At 43.1% G+C, this 22839-nt stretch overlaps 1 protein-coding gene across 2 annotated transcripts in view; it reads left to right on the top strand.

The window, feature by feature from the left end:
• Positions 1-22839, top strand: part of LOC146776143 (transcription initiation factor TFIID subunit 4-like) — a 1156451-nt gene that overhangs the window by 940659 nt on the left and 192953 nt on the right. For both annotated transcript variants that reach the window (XM_085639557.1, XM_085639558.1), the window contains exon 14: positions 3178-3300. In XM_085639557.1, the coding sequence (XP_085495683.1) occupies positions 3178-3300 (123 nt within the window). The remainder of the gene's footprint in view (positions 1-3177; positions 3301-22839) is intronic.

Here is a 22839-nt window from a genome sequence, read left to right as displayed (position 1 = left end):
CATTCATGAACTTCTCTATTGAATGGTGCAGTGGCATAGAGTGGAGACTCTACACCACTGCATTCTACTGTGCACCACTCTAAGCCACTCTATCCTGCACCACTCTACGCCGCCACTACACTCCATGCCACTTCATTGTACGCCACTCTACGCGACTCCACTCTATGCCTCTCCTATACCCAGCACTCTATGCCACTCCATGACAAGACACTCTCCACTCCGCCATTATACTATACGACACTCCACATCACCAAACACATTAGCAAAGTCAATAGCTCTTGCATAGCAAGACCTATTGGCTTTGCCAATGATTGTTTGTCCTGTAAGTAAGTAAAAGAGTAATTTTTTGTCATCTAATGCTCTAGTATATTTTATGGTACAATTCAGCTTAAGACTAAGTAGAATTTACTCCGTGCGGATTTTAACTCCCGACGTTCAAGACTCATCCTAGACCGATCTTAAAGCATCATTCCGAGTGCCCCGGTAACCCAGAAATGGGTTCAAACTAGAGTTCAGCACAAAATTCACAAAATCTGGTTAAATCTGTGCGACGGAGCATGCAATATTCCAAATTATGCTGCTCACAATGGGGGTAAATAATGTAGATCATATTGCGACCTTAAGAAGATGCACAGACCCATACTATGTGTCAAGAAAAGGACAATGAAACCCTTTCTCAGACTCTGTTGCAGGTCTTTTTATTACTCAGGCTGTTTTCTATTACATGGAAGTATGTAAAAGGTGTTATGTTGTATCGTCGGGTATATTACAGTAGTTCCTTGTTCACCATCCCTTCTACATTTTAGCCATAGTTTACTTTTTCTGTAGTTAAGCGCTGGTCCTCAAAGGCCCTCTCTTGCACAAGAGCCACTGTACCTACTGTCATCATGAATGGAATTCATCCCAGTGTTGATATATGATTGTCATTCTCAAACGGTGATCATGGTAAATTGGTAAAAGATGGGATTTTATGGGCAGCTTTATTTTTAACCTTTCCCACTTGCATGTTATCCCCTGTTATAATTTCCTCTCGAAGGTATTTGCAAGTGTCTAGCTTTGCACATCTATTTGCAGTTGCCCCGGAGCCTCATAATTACAGTAGGACTGAAATGTCCATTTTCTTTACCTGACTACAAATAGGGATCAATCGAGTTTTAAATGAGTGCCTGCGGGCTAGCTTCCGATCATGACCTTTGTAAATGATTAGCACTCACCACTGGTGCTGCCCACCTTGAAAGGGTAATCGGAGAGGCCTCTTTAAGTGCCATTTAATCTGGAAGGAAGCCAATGATATTTTAGCTGAGAATGTAATATGACTAGGCAAAGGGGGCACATGTTCTCTTTTGCAGTGTCTCGAAGATGTCGCCCCCACAATGTCTATATATAGGATACTGTGGATGCAAATTGATGTAATATAATTAACGTGATTTAAAGGTGCACACAAGGATTTCATAGTTTGAGTTCTTTTACTGCGCTCAAGAAATTACATTTCTAATTAATTTTCCAGGCATAAGCTATATTTACTTATTTCTATTTCAGAAGTAAACTTGACGTTTGATGGAGATTTTCGGGACATGTGCAGAGGTCTTTCTTAGCTTAGAATTCGTGTTGGGCCCCACAAAGTTTGGCGAATTTAGAAACTTTGTTTCAGCAGAGCAGGGCAGGGGTTTCTGGCTCAGCTCGGCCAAGCAGCACCAGATCACCTGTAGCCGGGCACATCAGTGGTGGTAGTGTTCTGCTGCAGCATAGGACATCTACAACCACCACCACCTAGCCTCCTTTTGAGCTCTTACTTGATTTGCAGTATCGGGTGAGCTTTGGCTTTGCCCAGAGAAGTATTTCTCTCACCTCATGCTTTTGGCTGTTTAGTGTATTATTGCACTTCTATAGAGTGCTAGTTGTGCAGCGCTTCAGGGACTACCTTGAATATCAAAATTATACTTCATCATCACACACATCATTTTTTGTCATTCATGCATTTTATACCCCCAAAAAGTTTTTGGGAGTGAAGTGGCTTTTATTTAAAAAAAATAGGAATACCATTTTGCGTGCTGGAGCGTTCCGTAAACACTGTTTAAGAAGCATTAGCAATGCCAGGAAGTCTGGCTTTAATATGCCAACGGAGGCATGCACAAATACTGGTTGCATAGTTTCTCACATTAAAGCCTGGCTTTGCCAATGCCTATTTTAAAATGTGTGAAAGTCTCTTGCCTCAGTTTTAATAAGAAATGTAAGAAATAATGTTCATACCCTACAGTGCCCACCTTACAAAAGTTCCCAGTGTCTTCAAGCTCACATTTCTACACCTTTATTAAGCCCTTCAATATTAGCAGCTCTACATTTGGTACAGAAGGTTTTAGCTGAAGCCCCATTATGAGCAATTGCTCTAGTCTAGGGATAAACTCTGCCCACTTTGGAAAGCAGAGCAGAGCAGAGCAGCCCTGCCCGCCCCAGCTGCAAAGCAGCAGGAACAATTAAAATGATGATAACATTGAGTTATTATCATTTTATTTTTCCTTTAGTTACACTGCTCAAAAACAGTGGGGCGACGGTCCTCCACCTTAGCAGAGGAGCCACCCCTGGGAGTTACAAGCTAGCATAAGTTTCCCTGGCTTCTCCACTCCAGCCTCAAGTTTTCTGATCAGAACAAGGTTCGATTACCAAGTAGTATGGTCGTCTAGCCTTGTAATAGCTTTTGGAGCAAATATAAACATCTCTTCTCAGCCAGTGGCCTGGCAGACGTTTTGAAAATTGAGCTAGCCAGTTCATTAAGCTTGCAAACGCTGATGGAAATCTTTATTTTTCAGCAAATCCGGTTTAATATTTAATTTAAATGTTTATACATGAACCAAACTGTCAACATTGTGTGTAACTAGTCATCATTGAGGGAAGGGAAGTGTGCAGAAAGGAACTGCACTCATCAAATAACAAAGTAAATATCACTTTTTCTTTTTATATTTCCAAATTTTGCACTAAATGATGGTTACAGTGAACCTTCTCCTAAACGCATTGTAATTTCAAAAGGAGAATATGAACGTTAAAGTTTCCTTACGAAATGTATCCGCAGTATTTGTTAGTTACCCTTGTGTTTTGGAAGGATGTAATAATGCATTTGTGCTTTTGAGGCTCCTCTTAATGAATGGCTTGATTTTGAACAATATGTTTCCCCTCCCACAGATGCAACAACTAGAACTGGAACAGATAAGGCAAAGAGATGCAAATCGAACTGCATTGGATGCAATCGGCCCTCGAAGGAAGCGAAGACTAGATCCACCTGGACCTGTTGCTGCAACTGCTGAGGTAAAATATTCTTACCAAGTGCAAGGGAACTGCGGTATTAGTGCCAGTGCTTTAAAGAACAATTGATTTCATTTCTTCCGGTTGACTGGGTCCAAAGCGTAGTAATGATTGTTCAGATAAGAGCTCCGTGTTAATTTGCTTTACAGTGGATTCTTGTTTCATGGCTGAAGGCCCTATGTTCACTATGGATAGGCGTGAAAAGAACGGATTACATATGGGAAGGGGCTGAGCAGAGTCAGGGGTTCACTTCCTCACTTGTCAGTAATCTAGGATTCTGATGGATACTTTTAACCACAGATACCTCGCAGTTAGAATATCCCCAGACACTAGACTGGAACAGGAGAATTTCAACAGCAGTGCTCCTGCTCACACGCAGGTGGCTTTGTACAGCTCCACATTGGCTTTGCACCTTTGCAGATGTGACAGAACAGAGCCATATATAAGAGCCACAATGATGCGCTGACTTCAGTTCTTTTCTTTCCACACCTTCTAGCGCGGATCCGTCTGGCTAAACATTTGTAGACCGTGTACTAGGGAATCATGTCCCCTCTGAAATCAACTGGTTTCAGACCGTGTTGAGACTGCTAGGAGCAGTTATCTGTCACGGACACGTACGAGGTGTGCCTTTGGTGCTTGGACTTTGCTCACAACTCTTTGTCATGCAACATGTCTGCTCATATGCACCCAAATGCAATCCGGAACAGGGAGGCAAAGCTTTAAATCGCTGAACTCGAGATCGCAGGCAAAACTCCTGTCTAACTCAAGCTCCAATTTGTGGGACCGAACTCTAAGTTAGGAGGCTGTTCTGGCAAACAATCCACTTCCTGCTTACAGTTTTCTGGTAAGTCAAAGTTGATATCTAAATGAAACCATAAAAAGACAAAGCTGATCTTAAAACCCCATCCCAGCTCGATGGAGGAGGAGCATTTAACTGATCACGATGCACCCCAAGTTTCCGAGGCTTTTGTCGACCCTGCAGCACATAACAACCTTCAAGTGGGCCAGGCTGTGCATCTATGGTGTGATTCATGCCTCCTCTGACATGCTTTCGGGCCCATGGAGACGCAGTGGCTTCCAGTCTGATTACTGCCAAAGGGCTCTGCCTGGATGCCATGTGTCCTAGTGGGACTTGCTGCTGGGCCCACACAGACTCCAGTATAGACATCCATGCCGTCCCTAAGATCTACACTGTTTCTCACAGGACCGGCACTAGTATTGAATCCACTGGTACTGATGCCTTTGTCAGTCCTCAAACCAATAACGACCCCAGTTGAACTCGATATCATGGTACGAGATCAAGAAAGCACAACCAGTCATCTTGCCCCTTCCAGGCAAACTTATCTGAAACGTTATTTGTTTTGCCCCTGGCCGGGTAAGGTTTTGCTCACGATACAGTTAAAGGGTGTCTTTCTGCCCTTCAGCCCTTTAGACTTTTTTGCGGTTGCCGGACCAGCTCTCCTCGTTTAAATCTGCAGTTAAGTGCTTTTTGAAAGGTTTACAACATTTGGTTCCTGCCTCTCTCTCCAAGTGCAGTGTGTGATTGAGCTTCAGGCTCTCTGTGTAAACCTGCCGTACACTTTGCATAAACATTGCAGTTATGTTTTATTGCATTTTTTTTAAAGTAACACAATATATGATTGTCAAACGTACGTGTTAGTAAGGCCTGCCTGACTAGAATAGTATAAGTATCCACTATGTGACTATTAGAAATGGGGGTGGGGGGAGGTTTTGAAGAATATTTTGATTCCCTGCCATTTTGACACCTCCCAGCTAGGATATAAATGGCAAACGATGTTGGTAATGGCCCATTACAGAACGGGCTAATGCCATTCATTTTTTCAGCTGAAAGCAAAGCACTGTTATCAGCACAATGCTTCTTTTGGCCAGAGTCTGGCGCCCCACCTGGGATCACTTGAGGCCCCCCCAGTTTGAAGACCCTTGCTCTAGAAGGACAGCATGCTCATTCTAACAAGGCCGATGCTGCTGCCACTGCTTTGGTGCACGGAGTCCCTGTCATGTACGTTCGCTAGGTGGCCATATGGGCGTCCCTCTATATGTTCACAAAGCATGTTGTCGGGATAATCATTTTCTCCCAGAGGGGCATTTTGTCTGCTCGGTCTTGCAGGATGTTTTGGTTTGAGTCCATCCACAGATCCACCTCCATATAGGTACTGCTTTGGTATTTATTCAAGAGGTGAGGAATCATGGCTGGACTGACTGTAGCGGGCACCTGGCGTTTTCCCTGTGGGCCAGAAGGGTGAGGACTGGGTTTGTTACTGGGGGCCGGCTCCATTCAGAAGACCAAGTTACCAAGTTACTTACTTTGGTAACACTCTTTCTGGTAGAGAGACTATCTAACCTAGAATTCGTCAGCGACCCTCACATCCCGTTCTGTGGTTGGTCTTTATACATTAATAAGATTGGAAGTCTAGGAATCTGCACTCTGGTCACCAATTTTATTTTGATGCTTTTCTTCTGGGGGCGCAAACACTCTTAAAAAGATGTCAGCCCGGGGATGTGACACCTATATATGCTTCAAATGTCATTTCTGGAGCGGAACAGCATCTGTGCGGAACCGCACACACCACCTACTGGTGTGCAGAGGTACTGCTGAAAAGCTTCCAGATCCAGTCTGACACCTGGGTAATATTCAAATAGTAAGGAATCTGTGGCTAGATTGTGTCTCTGTAAAAAGTTTGTTACCCAAATAAATAATTTGATCTTTTTTACCTGGCAGATATCAAAACTGTCCACTCTGGGATAAAGGAGGAGTTGGAGTTTCTTAGCTACATCTTACTACTTTTGGTCCCATTTGCTTGCTTGCCAGCTGTATCCACGGAGTTTCGTTCTTCCCCATCTTATATCTCCGCCTCCTACCACAAGATTTCTCTTAGCCTAAGACTTATAGCAAATATCTGCATGATTGGTGAATTCGATTGTCCTAATGTATTATCCTCCAGGTCTCTCACTATTGCGATCATCACAAACAAGTGGTTAATTCTCATGTGCAAGCTGTTCCCATGTCGAAAAAATATATATTTTTTCATCTTGGTGAAAGTACCGCCAAGATACCAACAGTCATGCAGCTACAGCTTTCCATTCTACAAGTTTTTTACTTGCTGTATTGTCATTACCAAAAGGTATTCCTAGTCTTAATCATTTAGCATCTCACGCTAGTTGAAATCTCCACCCAGGTTAATCACCTCAGGGCCCTTTCTGCCAGGAGTCTCAAAACCTCTGTCCAGTAGGGATCTTGACCTGTACTTTCTGTGTATATGGTAGCTAGTGTTATTCTCACCCTCTTCATGTCAACCCTAACAGCATACATCTCCCCAGTTGGTCCCTTTTTGATTCCAGACAGACTGCTGCTGTGTGCTTGCTGGCCAAGAAAGCTGCCTTGTGTGATTTACCCAAGGCTACGGCAATGAAATGAGTGAGATAAGTTCTGTGCTAAAGCCTATTTGCTTTTTCCTACACTAATGCATTTTATTTATAAAATAAGATATCTGTCCCTATGGAGTGTAGATGTTGCCACACTTTAGTGCAGTTTACTGGAGAATCATGCATTCAACAATACTATCTTTACCGTTTTATGCCAGTCTTCTAGGCTACTCTTTCACATTTTCTTGTGTTTTAGAGAACCTCATGTGTCTACCGTTGCCTTGCCCTACTCAAAACAATCTATAGAAAACATTTATGGATACTAGTAAAACTAGAACGTTTAACTGCAGGAACCAAGACTTAAAACCTCGCCCAACCCCTCCCCTTGACCCTAAGGATGCCTGTCGAGCATCTAGGATATGGAGCAGATGTTTAGTCTAAATCTCCCTTGTAATTGCATTTATATAGTGCTTACTACCCCAGACAAGGCGTCAAAGTGCTTTTCGGCAAGTAGCACACTACTCCGGAAACCAAAAAGGATTAGTGGCAAATTAATATAGGGAAATATGAAATTAATTTGAGTGGTGGATGTGCAAGTCTGTTAGTTGGATTGAAAAGGATAGTGGAAGGTTAGAAGAGGGAAGGGTCTAGACAGTGTCTTTTTGGAGATCATAGCAGTAGGAGGTAGTTTGGGATGAGTAAATGAGAGATGGAGGGAGGAAGAGTCTCTAGAAGTGAATTTGGGAGCAAGGGGAGGTATCGGATTCATCTAGGAGGTATACATGAGGGAAGGGTTTAGAAAGGCTTGTTTGGGAGATCTGAATAGTAAAAGAGGTTTGAGATGATGCAAGGAGCACTATAGGAGGGAGGAGTCTTGAAAGGGTTATTTTTGGGGTCGAAGTAGTAGAATGGGGTTTGGGATGAGTCAGAGAGTGAAGGTAGAGGGTATGCTATTTCTTTGGCTCTTCCACCCCTTCTTGTAGTTCATGATTGTTCCTTTTCCTGTGATATTCTTGTGCTATTATTGCCCTCCAGGGAGACGTGTCTTTCCATTGATCCTACTCCTATGAAGGGTACTTAATACTCTTGACTCTTTTGGAGTTGTTATAACATTTCGCGATATTCTTAAGATTTTTTTCTCTTTGAAGGTCATTTCCCTCTAATGATGTACCTTTTCGTCTCTCTGAAGTTATTCCTACGTGTGGCCAAGAGGGGACTAGGCGTTTCTCTTATAGACACTACATTTTGTTGATGGCTTTTATTATTTTCTTACTGGTTCGATGCTCTTCTAGGGGACAACTCTTTTCATCATTTACCTAACTCTAGTTGTCGTAGTTGGGTAACTGTGGTCCTTAGGTAGCATATACATATTGATGTTTATTTTATAGATCAGTTAATTTCTATTAATTTGGATTCCTTTCAAATTCCCTTATTTTAGTATGAGGTATTTCTTCTACATCATCTGGAGATGGGTCTCTATTCATATTGTAAGATTACGTATTAACCTTGGGTTTTCCAAGCTTCAAGGTTTCTTTTTCATACCTTATATCTTATTCAACTTTATACTCATTTGTTTGCTGATGCTGTCTCAGGCAATTTACATTACACTGACGTTTTGCATGGCTGTTGCTTTCTTACATGGTATGACGACTTTTCTGGTTTCCATACTATTATGCTAGCATTGTTGTCTGACTGATTATTCTACTTTACTTTTTTCCTATGTGCTATATTTTCTCTTGTCTATACATAGGTGGTTATTTATTTACTCCTATGTCAGTGTATTTCTCGGCGGTATCCTAGCGATCTTTCTATTATCTCTATAGGGATTTAACTGCTCCTGTGCCCCAAGTTGCTATTGTCGGGTCTGGTGGCTTAGTGGACTATGGGTCCACTTTAGGGGGCCTGTCTTGTACCTTATGGTTACAGGTTCATATCTCGGTGACTCAGCCTTACTTCATTCTGAGGTTGGTAACTTGGATACAATACAGTTGGGTAATTTAAACATCTATTATTCAGTGCCAAGATACCCTTGCAGTGAACGTGCGCTTTACGACTACACGTTATATATGTTGTCTTGACTCTTTTTATTTTTTATAGAGCTTTCATTATCCTTTCCTACGTTTTATGGACCTCTTTTGCTGCTTCTTTGCAGGTCTGGTAGAACTTATTGCACAGAGGTTTTCCTCCCTGACTTGACCTGCTGTTCCATGTCTCATAAGTATCCAACATCCAGTTCGAGTCTGGATATGTGTGATAATTGTTTTATTTTATAGAGTTATTTGGCAAGCTGTCCTGCTGTCATAGGTAACGTTCTTCCCATGCCTTCTATGTCTTTATGACCTTTGTTACTGCAGTTCCTTCTGCTGTGCTTATACAGTGAGCATGCATGGGTTTGAATCCTCTTTAGGATGCAAGTCGTTTTTTTATTCATCTTCTTGCCTGACGTCTACCACAGTTCTAATGCTAACATGGATAATTTTATTCTCATGCTTCTTTAATGTCTTGTGACTATCCTTATCTGTGGTTCTTGAACAAGTTTTTTTTAACTTAGAAAGTATGTTATTGCTTACCTACATTATTATGGAGGTCCGGTCATTTCCTCTGGTTTTAGACCGGTTTTTGTTGTAGTTAGCAGCTTTTAGTGGTCTCAGTTCGCAGACCCTCCTCCGGGGATGGTAGGCTTTGGTATTTGACTCTAAAGTAAGGAATCTGTGGCTAGCTGCCTCTATCAGATTAAGAAGTTACTTAGCTTCGGTTATGCCTTATCTGGTATCAACAGGATCTAGCTGCAAATTCCTTACGCCCCTCCCATTCTCCTCGCTCTGTGATCGGAGTCCTCTTTGGTCTCTGTACTTTCATTATGAGACTTCACATACTAACTAAGAACCCAGTGTTTATTGAGACGGAGTCCTCTTTCATCTCAAAGTTTTCGTTAATATATCCAGATACTGAATTATATTCAGTCCCCTTTTGGCACAATGATGTCTTTCATTTTAGCACACTGTTTCAAAAGGTAGTTTCTATATGTGGCTCCACGTTTCAAGCACCGAAAATAGTCAGCCCGTCGGCAGAGGTAATATATGGACTCTGTCGACGTCACAACACGTGATGATGTCGAGACAGAGTTGCGCGGCCCCCACTTGTGATACACGGACGTGCTGTGGAAGAAGTTTTCAGATTAAAGTCGTGTGCCTGGGTGAGGATTGTCAAGTAAGGAATCTGCAGCTAGAGCCTGTCTCTACCAGATAAGGCGTTACTGAAGGTAAGTAACTTATTCTCTAAGGAGAAAGTGGTTTTAAAGACAAATCTGAAATGCAGTGACAGCATCCCCATCAGATATAACCAAAGCAGTCATCCGAATAGTATTTTTCAGACGCATCCTCTCCAGTTCAAAGTTCTCTGTGGACGCTGATTGTGAAAAGAGCTCTTCAGTTGTATATGGACATCTGGATCTCAAGCTAGGTCATCTGTTTTTTTTGCCTTCAACTACAGTTCCAAAGTGAGAAGCATTCCAAACAGAGCATGTTGGAGTTGTTCATGTATTACTTTCTGCAATAGCAAAGGAGCAGAAGGCTATAAAAATGATTGACAACATAAGTCACAAGCGGATCCACAAGAAGCAAAGCCCTTTGTATAGGAGTTCCTTTAGCAAAGCAGCTACGTCGCGGATGCAATGCAATTTCATCAAGTACTACTGCTTGGAAGTTCTGTCTTAATGTTAAGCAGAAGTAGGCCAGGTAGGGCTATAGTGCTTATTTAGTTAAGGTAAGCATGTGGTTTTGTAGTTACTGCTATTCCAATGAAATTAATATAACTCTACTGAAATGTATTTGGTGAGGAATACATTGTTACATATTTTTAACTATAGTTCTTCAGTGTTGGCATATTACTTGGAGGCCTACCTCCAATACTGGCTTTATCCCTGTATTCACTTTAGAATCTCAAGTTTGCATCTCAAAGTGCGGTTTAGAGACTATAGACATCATTGACTACAACATAACATTTCGAAATAATTGGATGTTATTTCATTTACATGTGTTCCTTCAAAACTTTTATGTTCAATACAGTCAACAACTAGGCCAGTAAATATATGAAATTATGTAACTGCAATAAATAATGGCATTCATTTTCTTCCTTTATAGATAAGAGGATTTCCTTGCAAATTTGAGTGCTTTTTAATGTTGGCTACACAGCCATGTTAAAAAAGAAAATAAACATAAAATCATTTTTGCTGCATATTAGTAATTTCCAAGTTTGCTCTGTCTTTGTTCTTTGCGCAGCTCCTTATAGCAATACAAACACTTCACCGTTTACTTTATTGAGTCTCTTTAAAAGGAATATTGGTGTATACAACATCGCATCGGCTTTCTTAAGAGAAAATATTAGTAAATAATGTGTTTAATAATGTATACATCTTGCATTTATATATGTAGTTTGAGTTGAGAAACGTTCAATCTCAAGCTTTTAAATCTAAAATGTGTGTCTACTCGTAAAAGATACTTTTATTTTATACAGGCAACTTTTTTTCGGTAATCTACAACATTTTTGTACCATCTGTGTATTGTGTTACACCTTAGGTTATTTGACCTCTGTTTTACCTAGATTGCATTGTGTTCCTTATTCATCAACGTAAATACTTCCCTTCTTCCCAGCAGGTGACAGAGGTAAAACAGATCGTGTTACTCTGCAGGAACTTTTGCTTTCTCTCACTCCACATACAGAAAGAGTAGCTTCTCAAACCTGCCTCTTTAACAGAGGTCCGTGTGAGGGTTGTGCTGTCGCAGTTTTACCTGTGGAGCAGGAGAGGGGACGACCCTTCTTTGTTCCTTATTTACCATAAAACAGACCAGAAAAAGGAGGGAAGCCTCTGCTCAGTTTAGGAATTCGAAAGGAGGCAGCTTTTTAAGTAATGATTCAGACTCCTACTTCTACACTCTGTGGAAGATGTGTGAAAGTAAAAACACAGAGGGTTCTGCATCAGTTTTCACACACCATCTTGGCCTTATGGAAGTTGTGTGTTTGACTTTCGAGGAAGTAATTGGTGTACTGTTTCATGCCCTTTCCTGGGCCAGCAAGGTAGCAGTAGTTGCATGCTCAGAAAACTGGAACATTGCTGATCTTTTTGCTTCAACATTTTTATTGATTATTTTAAAGACATGGAATTATGAACATACAAAATGAAAATACCAAAGTATAAAAAAATTATACATATCAAATAGCTAGACCATCGTTACTGTAAGAACTTTCGTAATAATGTTTATAATTACACTAACGTTTTTAAAATAATAAACAGAAAAATTATAAAGGGCTACTACGATATCCAGTGAGTGTAAATAGTCATTGTAAGTAAAATGTATTACATTTAGCAACATAAAAGTCAAAATGTATCCACATTGTAGAGCAGAAAATTGGTGAATTGTTAGAGATGTGCATCGATGAAGATTGGCCGCGTCTGAGATATGCTATCCAGTCCCATCAGGCATGAACCGATGACCAATGTCTATACTTCCAATTCAATGTAATTGACTTAATTGTTGAAGAGCTAAGAGAATCAAATAATTTAATTCAACTATAAGTAAGAGAATATTCAAGGGTGTAAAATTTACATATACAATTGAATAAAATGTGTACATTCAAATTAATAGGACAATCCTATAGCATATCTTTTAAGGATATTTTCAAAGGTATGGATAGACATATAACACTAAAGTTCGTATTTTTTGGCCCTCAAATAGTTATTCCATGGTTGCAAACTTTCAAATAATTTAATTCTATTTTATTCCAAAATTTTAAAAACCAGATTCTGCAAACTAAATGTTCTGCCTGCCAACATATGTTTCGGACCCTGTGCAGCGCGCATGCCTGGGGCTATTTCAAGGCTGCACTTTCCATGTAACAAATCCAATAATATAAAATAAGAAGAAAATTATACCATAATTTCCAACAAGTGCATACAATTAAATACAGGCAACAAGGAAAGACGTAACATAAAAAAACATACAAAACTGTTTAACGATGTAATTAGGATACCATCTCTCTATGTGTACAATAAGGAGCCGATTACAATGTCGGTAGGACAACACTGACGTCGTGGCGATCTCACCGACATCTATAACCACGGGCACACCGCCGCATTATGATGCGGTCAGTCAGAACACGTTGCCCCAGGGACCAATCCACGGCTTCTGACAGGAAAGTCGGTCAGATCGCATTCCCGACAGTATAGGCGGTGCCTTCTCAGCCACCGCTGTGGGGATTATGATCCACCTGTCCGCCAGCCATTTCACGTCAGTTCTTCTGATGTGAAATGGCTGTCAGAAAGGCTTTGTTGGGACCCATAGTAGGGCCCCTGTCCCCCCAGGCCCTGCGCTATGGGCCCTGCCCCCCCAAACATCCCTGCATCGTATGGTAGACACTACATGTCGACTGACACAGGGTGCAGGGATGTTTACAAACATGACTTTTGGCATTGGGGCTTGCGCTCCGGTCCTTTTCTGGGCTGCAGCACAAGCCTCAATGCTAAGAGGCATGTTTCAGACTGTTTCCACGGTGGTCGGTTTATAATTTGGCGGGCGGGACCACTGACTACCTGTCGGCCAGTCCAGTTCCCGCAATGTTGGCAGTCAGGTGCTTATCCGACCGCCATCATAATCGGCCCCTAAATATTAATGCGGTATTCTGTACAAACTGTGCCACAGACACCTGGTACACTTTGTGTAGGAGTAATTCGAGCTTGTTCATTCTCGTCTGATAGTGCTCTAAACACATTTCTTTCTGGACTATAGTGGCCAAGCTTGTGTGAATGTAGATGAACATATGTGAGCACAGCGTACTAATCCTGGAGTCTGGAAGAATCTTACATCCAAATTTCAAGGATTATCCTCCAAGATTTAGAAAGTAGGCATGAAATGGAATACAGTTATTTGAATTAGAAGATTTTCTTTGAATTTTATTAACCATGGATTATCTCTATTTGGGGACAAAGAACAAACTTTAATGTTCTATGTCTTTCCTATCCATTCGACAATATCCTTGTTGTTTCTGGGTTTGTATGGGCCTTGCCCTAATTTCTGGGTGGGCAATCTTCTCAGAATATTAGGCCTTTTCAGGGTAGCGTGATCCCCACGTTCCTACCCCTCCCCCATTTTGCCATGTATTTTAAGGACCTATATGCACATTTACAACGCCGGCAATTTGGGTTATCAATTACCTCTGCTCTAAATATTTTAAATAGAGACCATAAACTGCTATATAGAAAAAACAAATTTGTTTGAGAAATAGAAGCCAGCAAATAACTTGCAATATTACATCTCCATATATTTCCCTATTAATTGATGGGAAATTGAACATCTAGCTCAGAATTCCACAATTGTGCGAAATTAATTTGAATAGAATTATCGGTGGTGGTGGTGAGGTTTTTATGTACTTTAGAAGCAATGTGGGGAGACAGGATAAATATATTAATATATAATTCCATGTCGGATATTTCAGCATATTGTTAGGAATTTGCGTATGCATTGAGAACAGAATGGGAAAGTAATTCAGATCTATGATATTCTATTCTATGTAGGTGAAATTTATATTGTTCTGGCTAAGATGAAAACATATCTCCTTGACATATATCACTAATTTAGATAATGTACGCTTCAATCTAGGATTTCCAGAAAGATGTATGCTCATTCAATTTTAATGTAGGGTTATAACTAAGAGTGACTTTGTAGGAAGAAATGACATTACAAAGCGTACTAATACCACACGTGCCATTACAACGCGGTTATTACTACGCCAATGCCATTACAACGAACTACCATTACAGCAAGAACTTTTACCATACATATGCCTTTACCACGTATGCCATTACAACGCAAAGGCATGCATAGTAAAGGCATACACTTGGTAAAAGTTGTGAAGGTAGGTAACTAACCATAAATATATATATATATATATATATATATGTGTGTTTATATACACACATTTGTATATATGTGTGTGTATATATATATATATATATATATATATATATATATATATATATATATATATAATTGTTTCTTTATTTTTTAACCACCATCCCCCCAAAAAACCCAAGCCCTCCCTAAACCCTAAAAGTACCCTTCCCAACCAATAACCCAAACCCACCCTAAAGTTACCCTCCCCCCCAAGAACCCAAACCCACCCTAAAATTACCATACATACATTATATATATATATATATATATAACAAAACTGACAAAGGCAGTCGCCGAAACGCGTCTTTTGTGTGTAGTTTAACCTAATAAATCGGGTTAAATCATCCCCTGTGAGTGCTGTACTTTGTAGCAGAGATATATATATATATATATATATATATATATATATATATATATATATATATATATATATATATATATATATTCACTTAAAAAACCATAGGTTTCACACATGTTATAGTTAGCTGGACATTTCACTCGTAAAAAACCATTGAAATTCCCCCATTATAGTTAGTTCAGATAACTATAACTCGCGCGCCCGCAATCCACTGCCCATGACGTCACATATTACATCACTCATGACATGGTCAGTGGCATCACTCATGACATCACTCATGACATCATCCTTGTGATAGAGTGGCGGTCGCACGAGTTATAGTTATCTGAACTAACTATAACGGGGGAATTTCAATGGTTTTTTACGAGTGAAATGTCCAGCTAACTATAACATGTGTGAAACCTATGGTTTTTTAAGTGAATTTGCAAGGTTTTTTAAATGCTAATTCCTAACTATAACGTGTGTGAAACCTATGGTTTTTTAAGAGAATTTGTAAGGCTTTATAAATGCTAAGTTATGTATGTATTATTATATTTTTTATATATTTAGTTTACAATAAGCTACCTATGTATATAGTTACAGATTGACTGTATCCTGTAATATGGAATGGCTCGTTTAAAATGTTTTTTTTTTTTTTTAAGGTTTTTCACCGTGCGTGCACCCTGCGATTTTTTGAAAAACAAAAAAAGTTTTTTTCACCCTTCAGGGACCCCTGACAAAGGCTAGGGGGTCAGGAACTCTCTACCCAGCCCCCTTTTCACGTTCTCCACCTTTCTTTTTCACTGTCACACACAAAACACACAAAATGGCGGCCGGCACTTCCTGATTTCGACCGATTCGAATGTTGACTGACATGTAACCACCAATCAGAATTACGCTCTCGCGCACGTTATGGTGCGCGCTTATAGATATTTATGTACTTTTAACTGCAATTTTCTCAGGAACTACTGAACAGATTGACACCATATATGCAAAAGGCACATGCCTGACCTGAGGACTACCTCTTTGCCAAATTTCAAGTAATTCTGTTAAGCCGTTCGGGCTGTACCTTCGACTAAAGGTCCTATGGGAAAATGCATGGGGAAAACGCATTTTGGGACCCCCCTTTTTTCTCAGCCCCCGCTTGACGAATCACCCCGAGACTTTCAGGGTAGGAACTGAGCGGAGCGCCCCATTAGTTTTGAAAATTTCGCGAGGATTCTTCAACCGGCGCCAAAGTTATTAAAAATAGAATTTTCAGATTTCCTATGGAAACTCGGTCCTAACTATAACTATCTACTGGCGACCGCCAGTAGAAGATAATATATATATATATACATATATATATATATATATATATATATATATATATATATATATATTACTTGTGGTCGCCAGTAGATAGTTATAGTTAGGAAATATATATATATACATATATATACCTTATACTTACATGTAAAACACATATGCCTTTACCATTCATGCCTTTACCATTCATGCCTTTACAATTAAATTCATTGTAACGGCATATGCGTTGTAACGGAATGCTATGTAAAGTCATGCGTTGTGAAAGTCTCATTGTAATGGCTGTGTCCCCTTTTTAGAGGTGTTAATTCTAGTACTATACCTTGCATCAACATTTAATCAAGCAAGTTTTGTAGCATTAAAAATTTGTGATTTTTTTTCCAAATGTACTATTAGAAATCATTAAAGAAAGCAGGTAAGTGGTAAAGTTTTCATAAATTAAGCATTATTTTTACGACAGAAGTTATATAACTTTAGCACCATAACAAACTGTGTAGTTAGGAAAGAAGAGTGCTTAATTTTTTGAAAGTTTGGCAAACCACTAGCACCATCCTTTTTCTAGTAAATTGCAAAATTCTATAACACAATACGTTTTATTCAAAATACGTTTTGTAATAAATGTACTCAAATTATTATAAATGTTCGATGGGAAACATAATGGTAGCTTAGATAACCTATATAACTTTAGTGGAGTGATGACCATTTTGAACGCTTCAATTCTACCCCACCAATTCATGATGGCCATTTTGCAGGTTCTTCCTTAGTTTTAGTGATTAGATTTGTACAATTGATCTCAATTGTTTTTTTGCTAGAGGTGGAGAAAGTAACACCTAGATATTGGAGTTTGAGAGGGTCTCAGATAATACTGAAAGAATTCAAAGAATTTATTTTGTTTTAACCCCTTCGCTGCTAGGCCTATCCCCATACCCGAGCTAAGCCCTTTTTGGCAATTTGGGGTAGTGCGCGCTTAGGCCCCTGTAACTTTTTGACCACATAAGGTATCAACGCCAAATTTGCGTCCTTATCTTCCAACATAATGGGGGTTGTAATGGTACCCAGGGTTTGTGGATTCCCCTGGGGGGGTACCAGAAATTAGCCAGAATACAGCTAAAATTTGTTTTTGGGGGAAAAATTGGAAAAAAGGGCTGCAAATGAAAGCGTCTCCGTTTTTCCCTGCGAATGGTATCAAAAAAGGTTTGTGGGGCTGAAATAACCATTTCCCCAGCTTTTATGGAATGACAGACCTTTGTCAGAAAACCAACGTTTTTTACACAGTTTTGGCATTTTTCTGGAACATAGCCTATTTTTGCTATTTTTGGTGCTTTCAACCTCCTTCCAGTTAATGGGAGAAATAGGTATGAAAGCAATAATGGATCCTGGAAAGCTATACATTTTAGAAAAGTGGCCAAAATGTTGAATTCAGCAAGGGGTCATTTGTGTAGATCCATCAAGGTTTCTTTATAGAAACTAACAGTTAAATATAGGAAAAATTGAAAATTAGTTGAAAAAAACAGCCTTTTGTGTCAACGTTTTCACTTGTAACTTCTTCTAATTATGACAGCTCTTTGAAAGCAATATACCGTTACATCTGCTGGACCTTTCTGGTTGTGGGGATATATAGGACTTGTAGGTTCACCAAGAACCCGACGAACCCAGAGTCAAAAACTGAGCAGCAATTTGCAATGGCTTTTTATTATGTACCGGGTATATATCAATTATTGTGGGAAAATGTATACATGGAGAAATCGGTATGAAAGACACCTATGTATTTCTGAAATGGGAACAAATTATAGAGTTTAGAAACAGTAGATAATTTCACATTTTCGAAATTGGGAATACTCATACTAGCATGAGAATTATCGGTCATTTTTCAAAATGACTTATTTTTTACACAATGTCTTTCATTTGGAAGGCAGAAATGCATCGGAAGTCAATAGGTAATAACAGTTGCTTTACAAATTTGAATTATCTTAAGTCTCCCGATAAAAATGGTACCACACTTGTGTGGGTCGGCCTAGTGCGGAAACGGCGCAAAACGCAACGTGGTCACACCTCTAATTTCGCAGTGAAAAATGACCCTTTTTTGGCAAAGTGCCTAGCTGTAGTTTTTGAACCATAGCTCTGCCGGCACCTAGGGAAACTTAGCAAACCTATACATTTTTGAAAACTAGACGCCCAGGGTAATCCAGGATGGGGTGACTTGACTGCCTCCCACCAGGTTCTGTTACCCAGAATCCCTTGCAAACCTAAACTAAAAAATTGACCAAAAAAACACATTTTCCCCACATTTCTGTGGTGGAAAGTTCTGCAATCTGCGTGGATCCACATATTTCCACCCACCCCGTGTCCCCCAAAGTCTTCCGAGAAAAATGGTACCTCACTTGTGTGTGTCGGCCTAGTGCCCGCGACAGGAAATGGCGCAAAACGTAACGCGGACACACCTCAATTTCGCAGTGAAAAATGACCCTTTTTTGGCAAAGTGTCTAGCTGTAGTTTTTGAACCATAGCTCTGCCGGCGCCTAGGGAAACCTAGCAAACCTATACATTTTTGAAAACTAGACACCCAGGGGAATCCAGGATTGGGTGACTTGACTGCCTCCCACCAGGTAATGTTACCCAGAATCCCTTGCAAACCTAAAATATTGTTTTAAAAAAACACATTTTCCCCACATTTCTGTGGTGGAAAGTTCTGGAATCCGTGTGGATGCACAAATTTCCACCCAACCCGCGTTCCCCAAAGTCTTCTGAGAAAAATTGCACCTCACTTGTGTGGGTCGGCTTAGTGCTTGCGACAGGAAACGGCGCAAAACGCAACGTGGACACACCTCAGTTTCGCAGTGAAAAATTACCCTTTTTTGGCAAAGTGCCTAGCTATAGTTTTTTAACCATAGCTCTGCTGGCACCTAGGGAAACCTAGCAAACCTATACATTTTTGAAAACTAGACACCCAGGGGAATCCAGGATGGGGTGACTTGACTGCCTCTCACCAGGTTCCGTTACCCGGAATCCCTTGCAAACCTAAACAATTGTCAAAAATACCAAATTTTCCCCACATTTCTGTGGTGGAAAGTTCTGGAATCTGCGTGGATCCACAAATTTCCGCCCACTCCGCGTTCCCCAAAGTCTTCAGAGAAAAATGGTACCTCACTTGTGTGGGTCGGCCTAGTGCCCGCAAAAGGAAAAGGCACAAAACACAACGTGGACACAGCTCAATTTCGCAGTGAAAAATGACCCTTTTTTGGCAAAGTGCGTACCTGTAGTTTTTGTACCCTAGCTCTGCCGGCACCTTGGGAATCCTACCAAATCCACACTTTTATGAAAACTAGACACCCAGGGGATTCTAGGGAGGTATGGCTTGCGTGGATCCCCCAACGTTTCCTTACCTAGAATCCCCTGCAAACCGCAATATCTGAAAGAAACACGTTGGTTAGATTCCTCACCTTAGAATATCCCCAGGCGTTATGCTGGATCCGGAAAGATTTTCGTCGGCAATACCCTTGCGCGTCGCTAGGCGTCGTCTGCGGCTCCGCGTCCGTCGTCGGTGTCGTGATCACCAGAATGACGTCGTCGGAGTACTCAGACGCCGCCCTCGCGCGCTGACGTCAGTTCTTTTTTTCGCGCCAATAAGCGCCGATCCGGGAAGAAGCATACTCTTTAGTAATTTTTTGACTAAAATTTTTTGAACTCTTTTGGTTCGATCTCGACTCGACTCTGGGACCGGTAGAGATGCCTCCACCACCGCCGGTGCCTTTACTGCCTGGGGCCCGACCACGATGCCTTGACTTCAAAGGCTAGACGCAAGCTACTCGAGCTCCGGCAGTCGGCTCCGCGCCGTTCACGGTCCCGGTCGAGGAGGAGGTCGAGGGACCGGTCGCGGACTCGCAGCCATCACCACCACTCGTCGGGTTCCAAGTCTTCAGGTAAGTCGAAGCATAGTAAGAAGTCCAAGAGGTGACATCGCTCTTCGGGCTCCCCTCGCCGGTCGCACGACTCGGCCGAGGGTTTGGGTGGTACCACCCGCGCGGCTCCGTCAGAGTCGCAGGAGTCGCTTCCGTCTCCATACCCGCCGGTCTCTGGGGCTGGCGCGACTTCGGCGGAGATCAGTGCCTTCCTCGAGGCCATGAGAACCCTGGCTCTGCCGTCGACGCCTGCCGATGCGCCTTCGGGCCCCGCAGGCTCGACCGGGAGACCTAGCGAGCCGTCGCCGACTCCGGTCCCGACGCCGCAGGTCCCCGCGGGCTCCAGGCCTGGATCCCAGTCGGCGCCCGTCGACCTCACGACCCCTCTGCCGGCGCCAACTCCGGTACCACCCCTGGCGCCGCCTTCAGACGGCGCCGTTCCCCAGTTTAGTCCGGGCCCGGCGTCGGAGCGGCGCCGTCCGGCGCTGCACCCGATGCCGATGGGTGGCAATTTCATCTTCCGCCCGGCTCCGATCATTCCTCCTGTCTACCAGGAATCGGATGCCGGTGACGACTGGGAGGGGTCTGAGGACCCTCTGACCCGGCAGGGTCTGTTATCTCAGGACTGGGTAGATGTGCTGGGGGATGCCAGTGGTCTAGATACCTCCCCTGACACTGGCTTCATCTCTCCTCCTTCCGTGGCTTCGGAGGAAGGTGCTGAATTTTCTGTGGTGCTGCGCAAGACAGCCGAAGCCCTTGGGCTGGCGCTACCTGCTGTGGCCGTGAGGACTAACCTCCTCACTGAAGTGCTCCAACTGTCAGCAAGCTCCTCGGAGCCTCTGCTGCAGTTTAATGAAGCACTGGTGGACGTTCTCAAGGGCACCTGGTCCAAGCCCTCCACAGTCCCTCCTGTGGACCGGAACGTGGCCCGGCGCCATCGCCCTGCACCGGGCGACCCCAGTTTTCTGTCCATGCACCCCACACCCGAGAGCCTGGTTATCCAGGCCTTTACTTCCCATACCTCCTTCCCGTACGCTCCCCCGGATCGGGAATCCAAGAGACTAGAACAGTTTGGTAAGAAGCTGTTCTCCTCCCTTAGTTTGGACTGCGTTCTATTAACACCGCTTGTCTCTTGGACCGTTACTCTCACTCCCTGTCGGATACGGTGGAGGACGTGCTGCCCCAGTGCCCAGAGGAGGCCCGGACACGGCTCGCCCAGGCTATTGCCGAGGGGCGAGATGCAGCACGGCATGCAATCCGATGTGGACTGGACACTACGGACTCGCTAGGTCGGGCAATGTCTACCACGGTGGCACTTCGCCGCCACGCCTGGTTGCGGTCCACAAGTTTTTCTGGGGATGTCCAGAGCACCCTCATGGACATGCCCTTCTTTGGCGACAAAGCGGATAGTGCGCTGGAGCGCTTAAAGGACTCCAGGGCTACGGCCAAGTCCTTGGGCCTTTCGGCCCCGTGCCCGCAAGCTTCCGCTTTTTGTCCCTTTTGTGGCCACGTCTGCCTAGCCACAGGCCGCAAAACCCACCTCCACGCGGTCGCAGACGTGGATTCCGCCGAGGCGGTACAGGGGGACAACGTGCCGGTCCGTCCACATCTACCCCAGCAGCATCCGCTTCAAAGCCCTCCTAGTCCGTGCTTTCAGGCCCATTCCACGCCAGTGGGAGGCAGAGTTCGCCATCACCTGCTCCACTGGCATTCCATCACTTCGGACAGGTGGGTGCTGCAAATCGTCCGAAGGGGCTACTCCCTCCCCTTCGAGGTGACCCCTCCAGCCATGCCACCACAGTACCACCGCATGTCGGGGGATCACTTGAATCTTCTGCAGGAGGAAGTTACGGCCCTCTCGGCCAAAGGGGCCATCAAGCGCGTTCCTGGTCCAGAAGTAGGTCGTGGTTGTTATTCCCATACTTTCTGGTTCCCAAGAAGGGCAAAGGGGGCCTACGCCCTATCTTGGACCTCAGGAGAGTCAACGCCTTCCTCCGGAAGGAGAGGTTCAAGATGCTCACCTTAGCTCAGGTTCTGGCTGCCCTAGACCCTGGAGACTGGATGGTAGTGGTGTACTTGCAGGACACTTATTTCCACATCCCCGTCCTGCCGGCCCACCGGCGTTACCTGCGGTTCACGGTGGGCCAGGAGCATTTTCAGTTTAAAGTGCTCCGCTTCGGCCTCACTAGTGCCCCTCGGGTGTTCACGAAAGTGATGGCGGTGGTCGCAGCACATCTGCGCAGATTGGGGGTTTCCAGTCTTCCCCTATCTCGACGACTGGCTGTTGAAGGCGGGCTCGCCCCAGGCAGTCGTCTCCCACCTCCAGACTACGGCCGACCTCCTGCATTTGCTTGGTTTCTCCATCAACGTGCCGAAGTCGCATCTGAGCCCCTTCCAGAAGCTCCTCTTCATAGGAGCGGTTCTGGACTCGGCGCAGTTTCGGGCCTATCCCCCGGAACAGCTGGTCCGGGATATTCAGGCTCTGATTCCCATCTTCCGGCCTCTATCCCGGGTTTCGGTCAGATTGGTGCTGCGGCTTCTGGGTCTGATGGCCTCCTGCATCCTGTTGGTACATCACGCGAGATGGCGAATGTGGGCTCTGCAGTGGGACCTGAAGTTTCAGTGGGCCCACCATCTGGGCAACCTGTCCGACCAGGTCTTGATCTCG

Source organism: Triturus cristatus, chromosome 12 (assembly GCF_964204655.1).
Source record: "Triturus cristatus chromosome 12, aTriCri1.1, whole genome shotgun sequence".
NCBI lineage: Eukaryota > Metazoa > Chordata > Amphibia > Caudata > Salamandridae > Triturus > Triturus cristatus.
The sequence above is the reverse complement of the archived record's forward strand: the minus strand, read 5'-3'. Positions and strand labels throughout refer to the sequence as shown.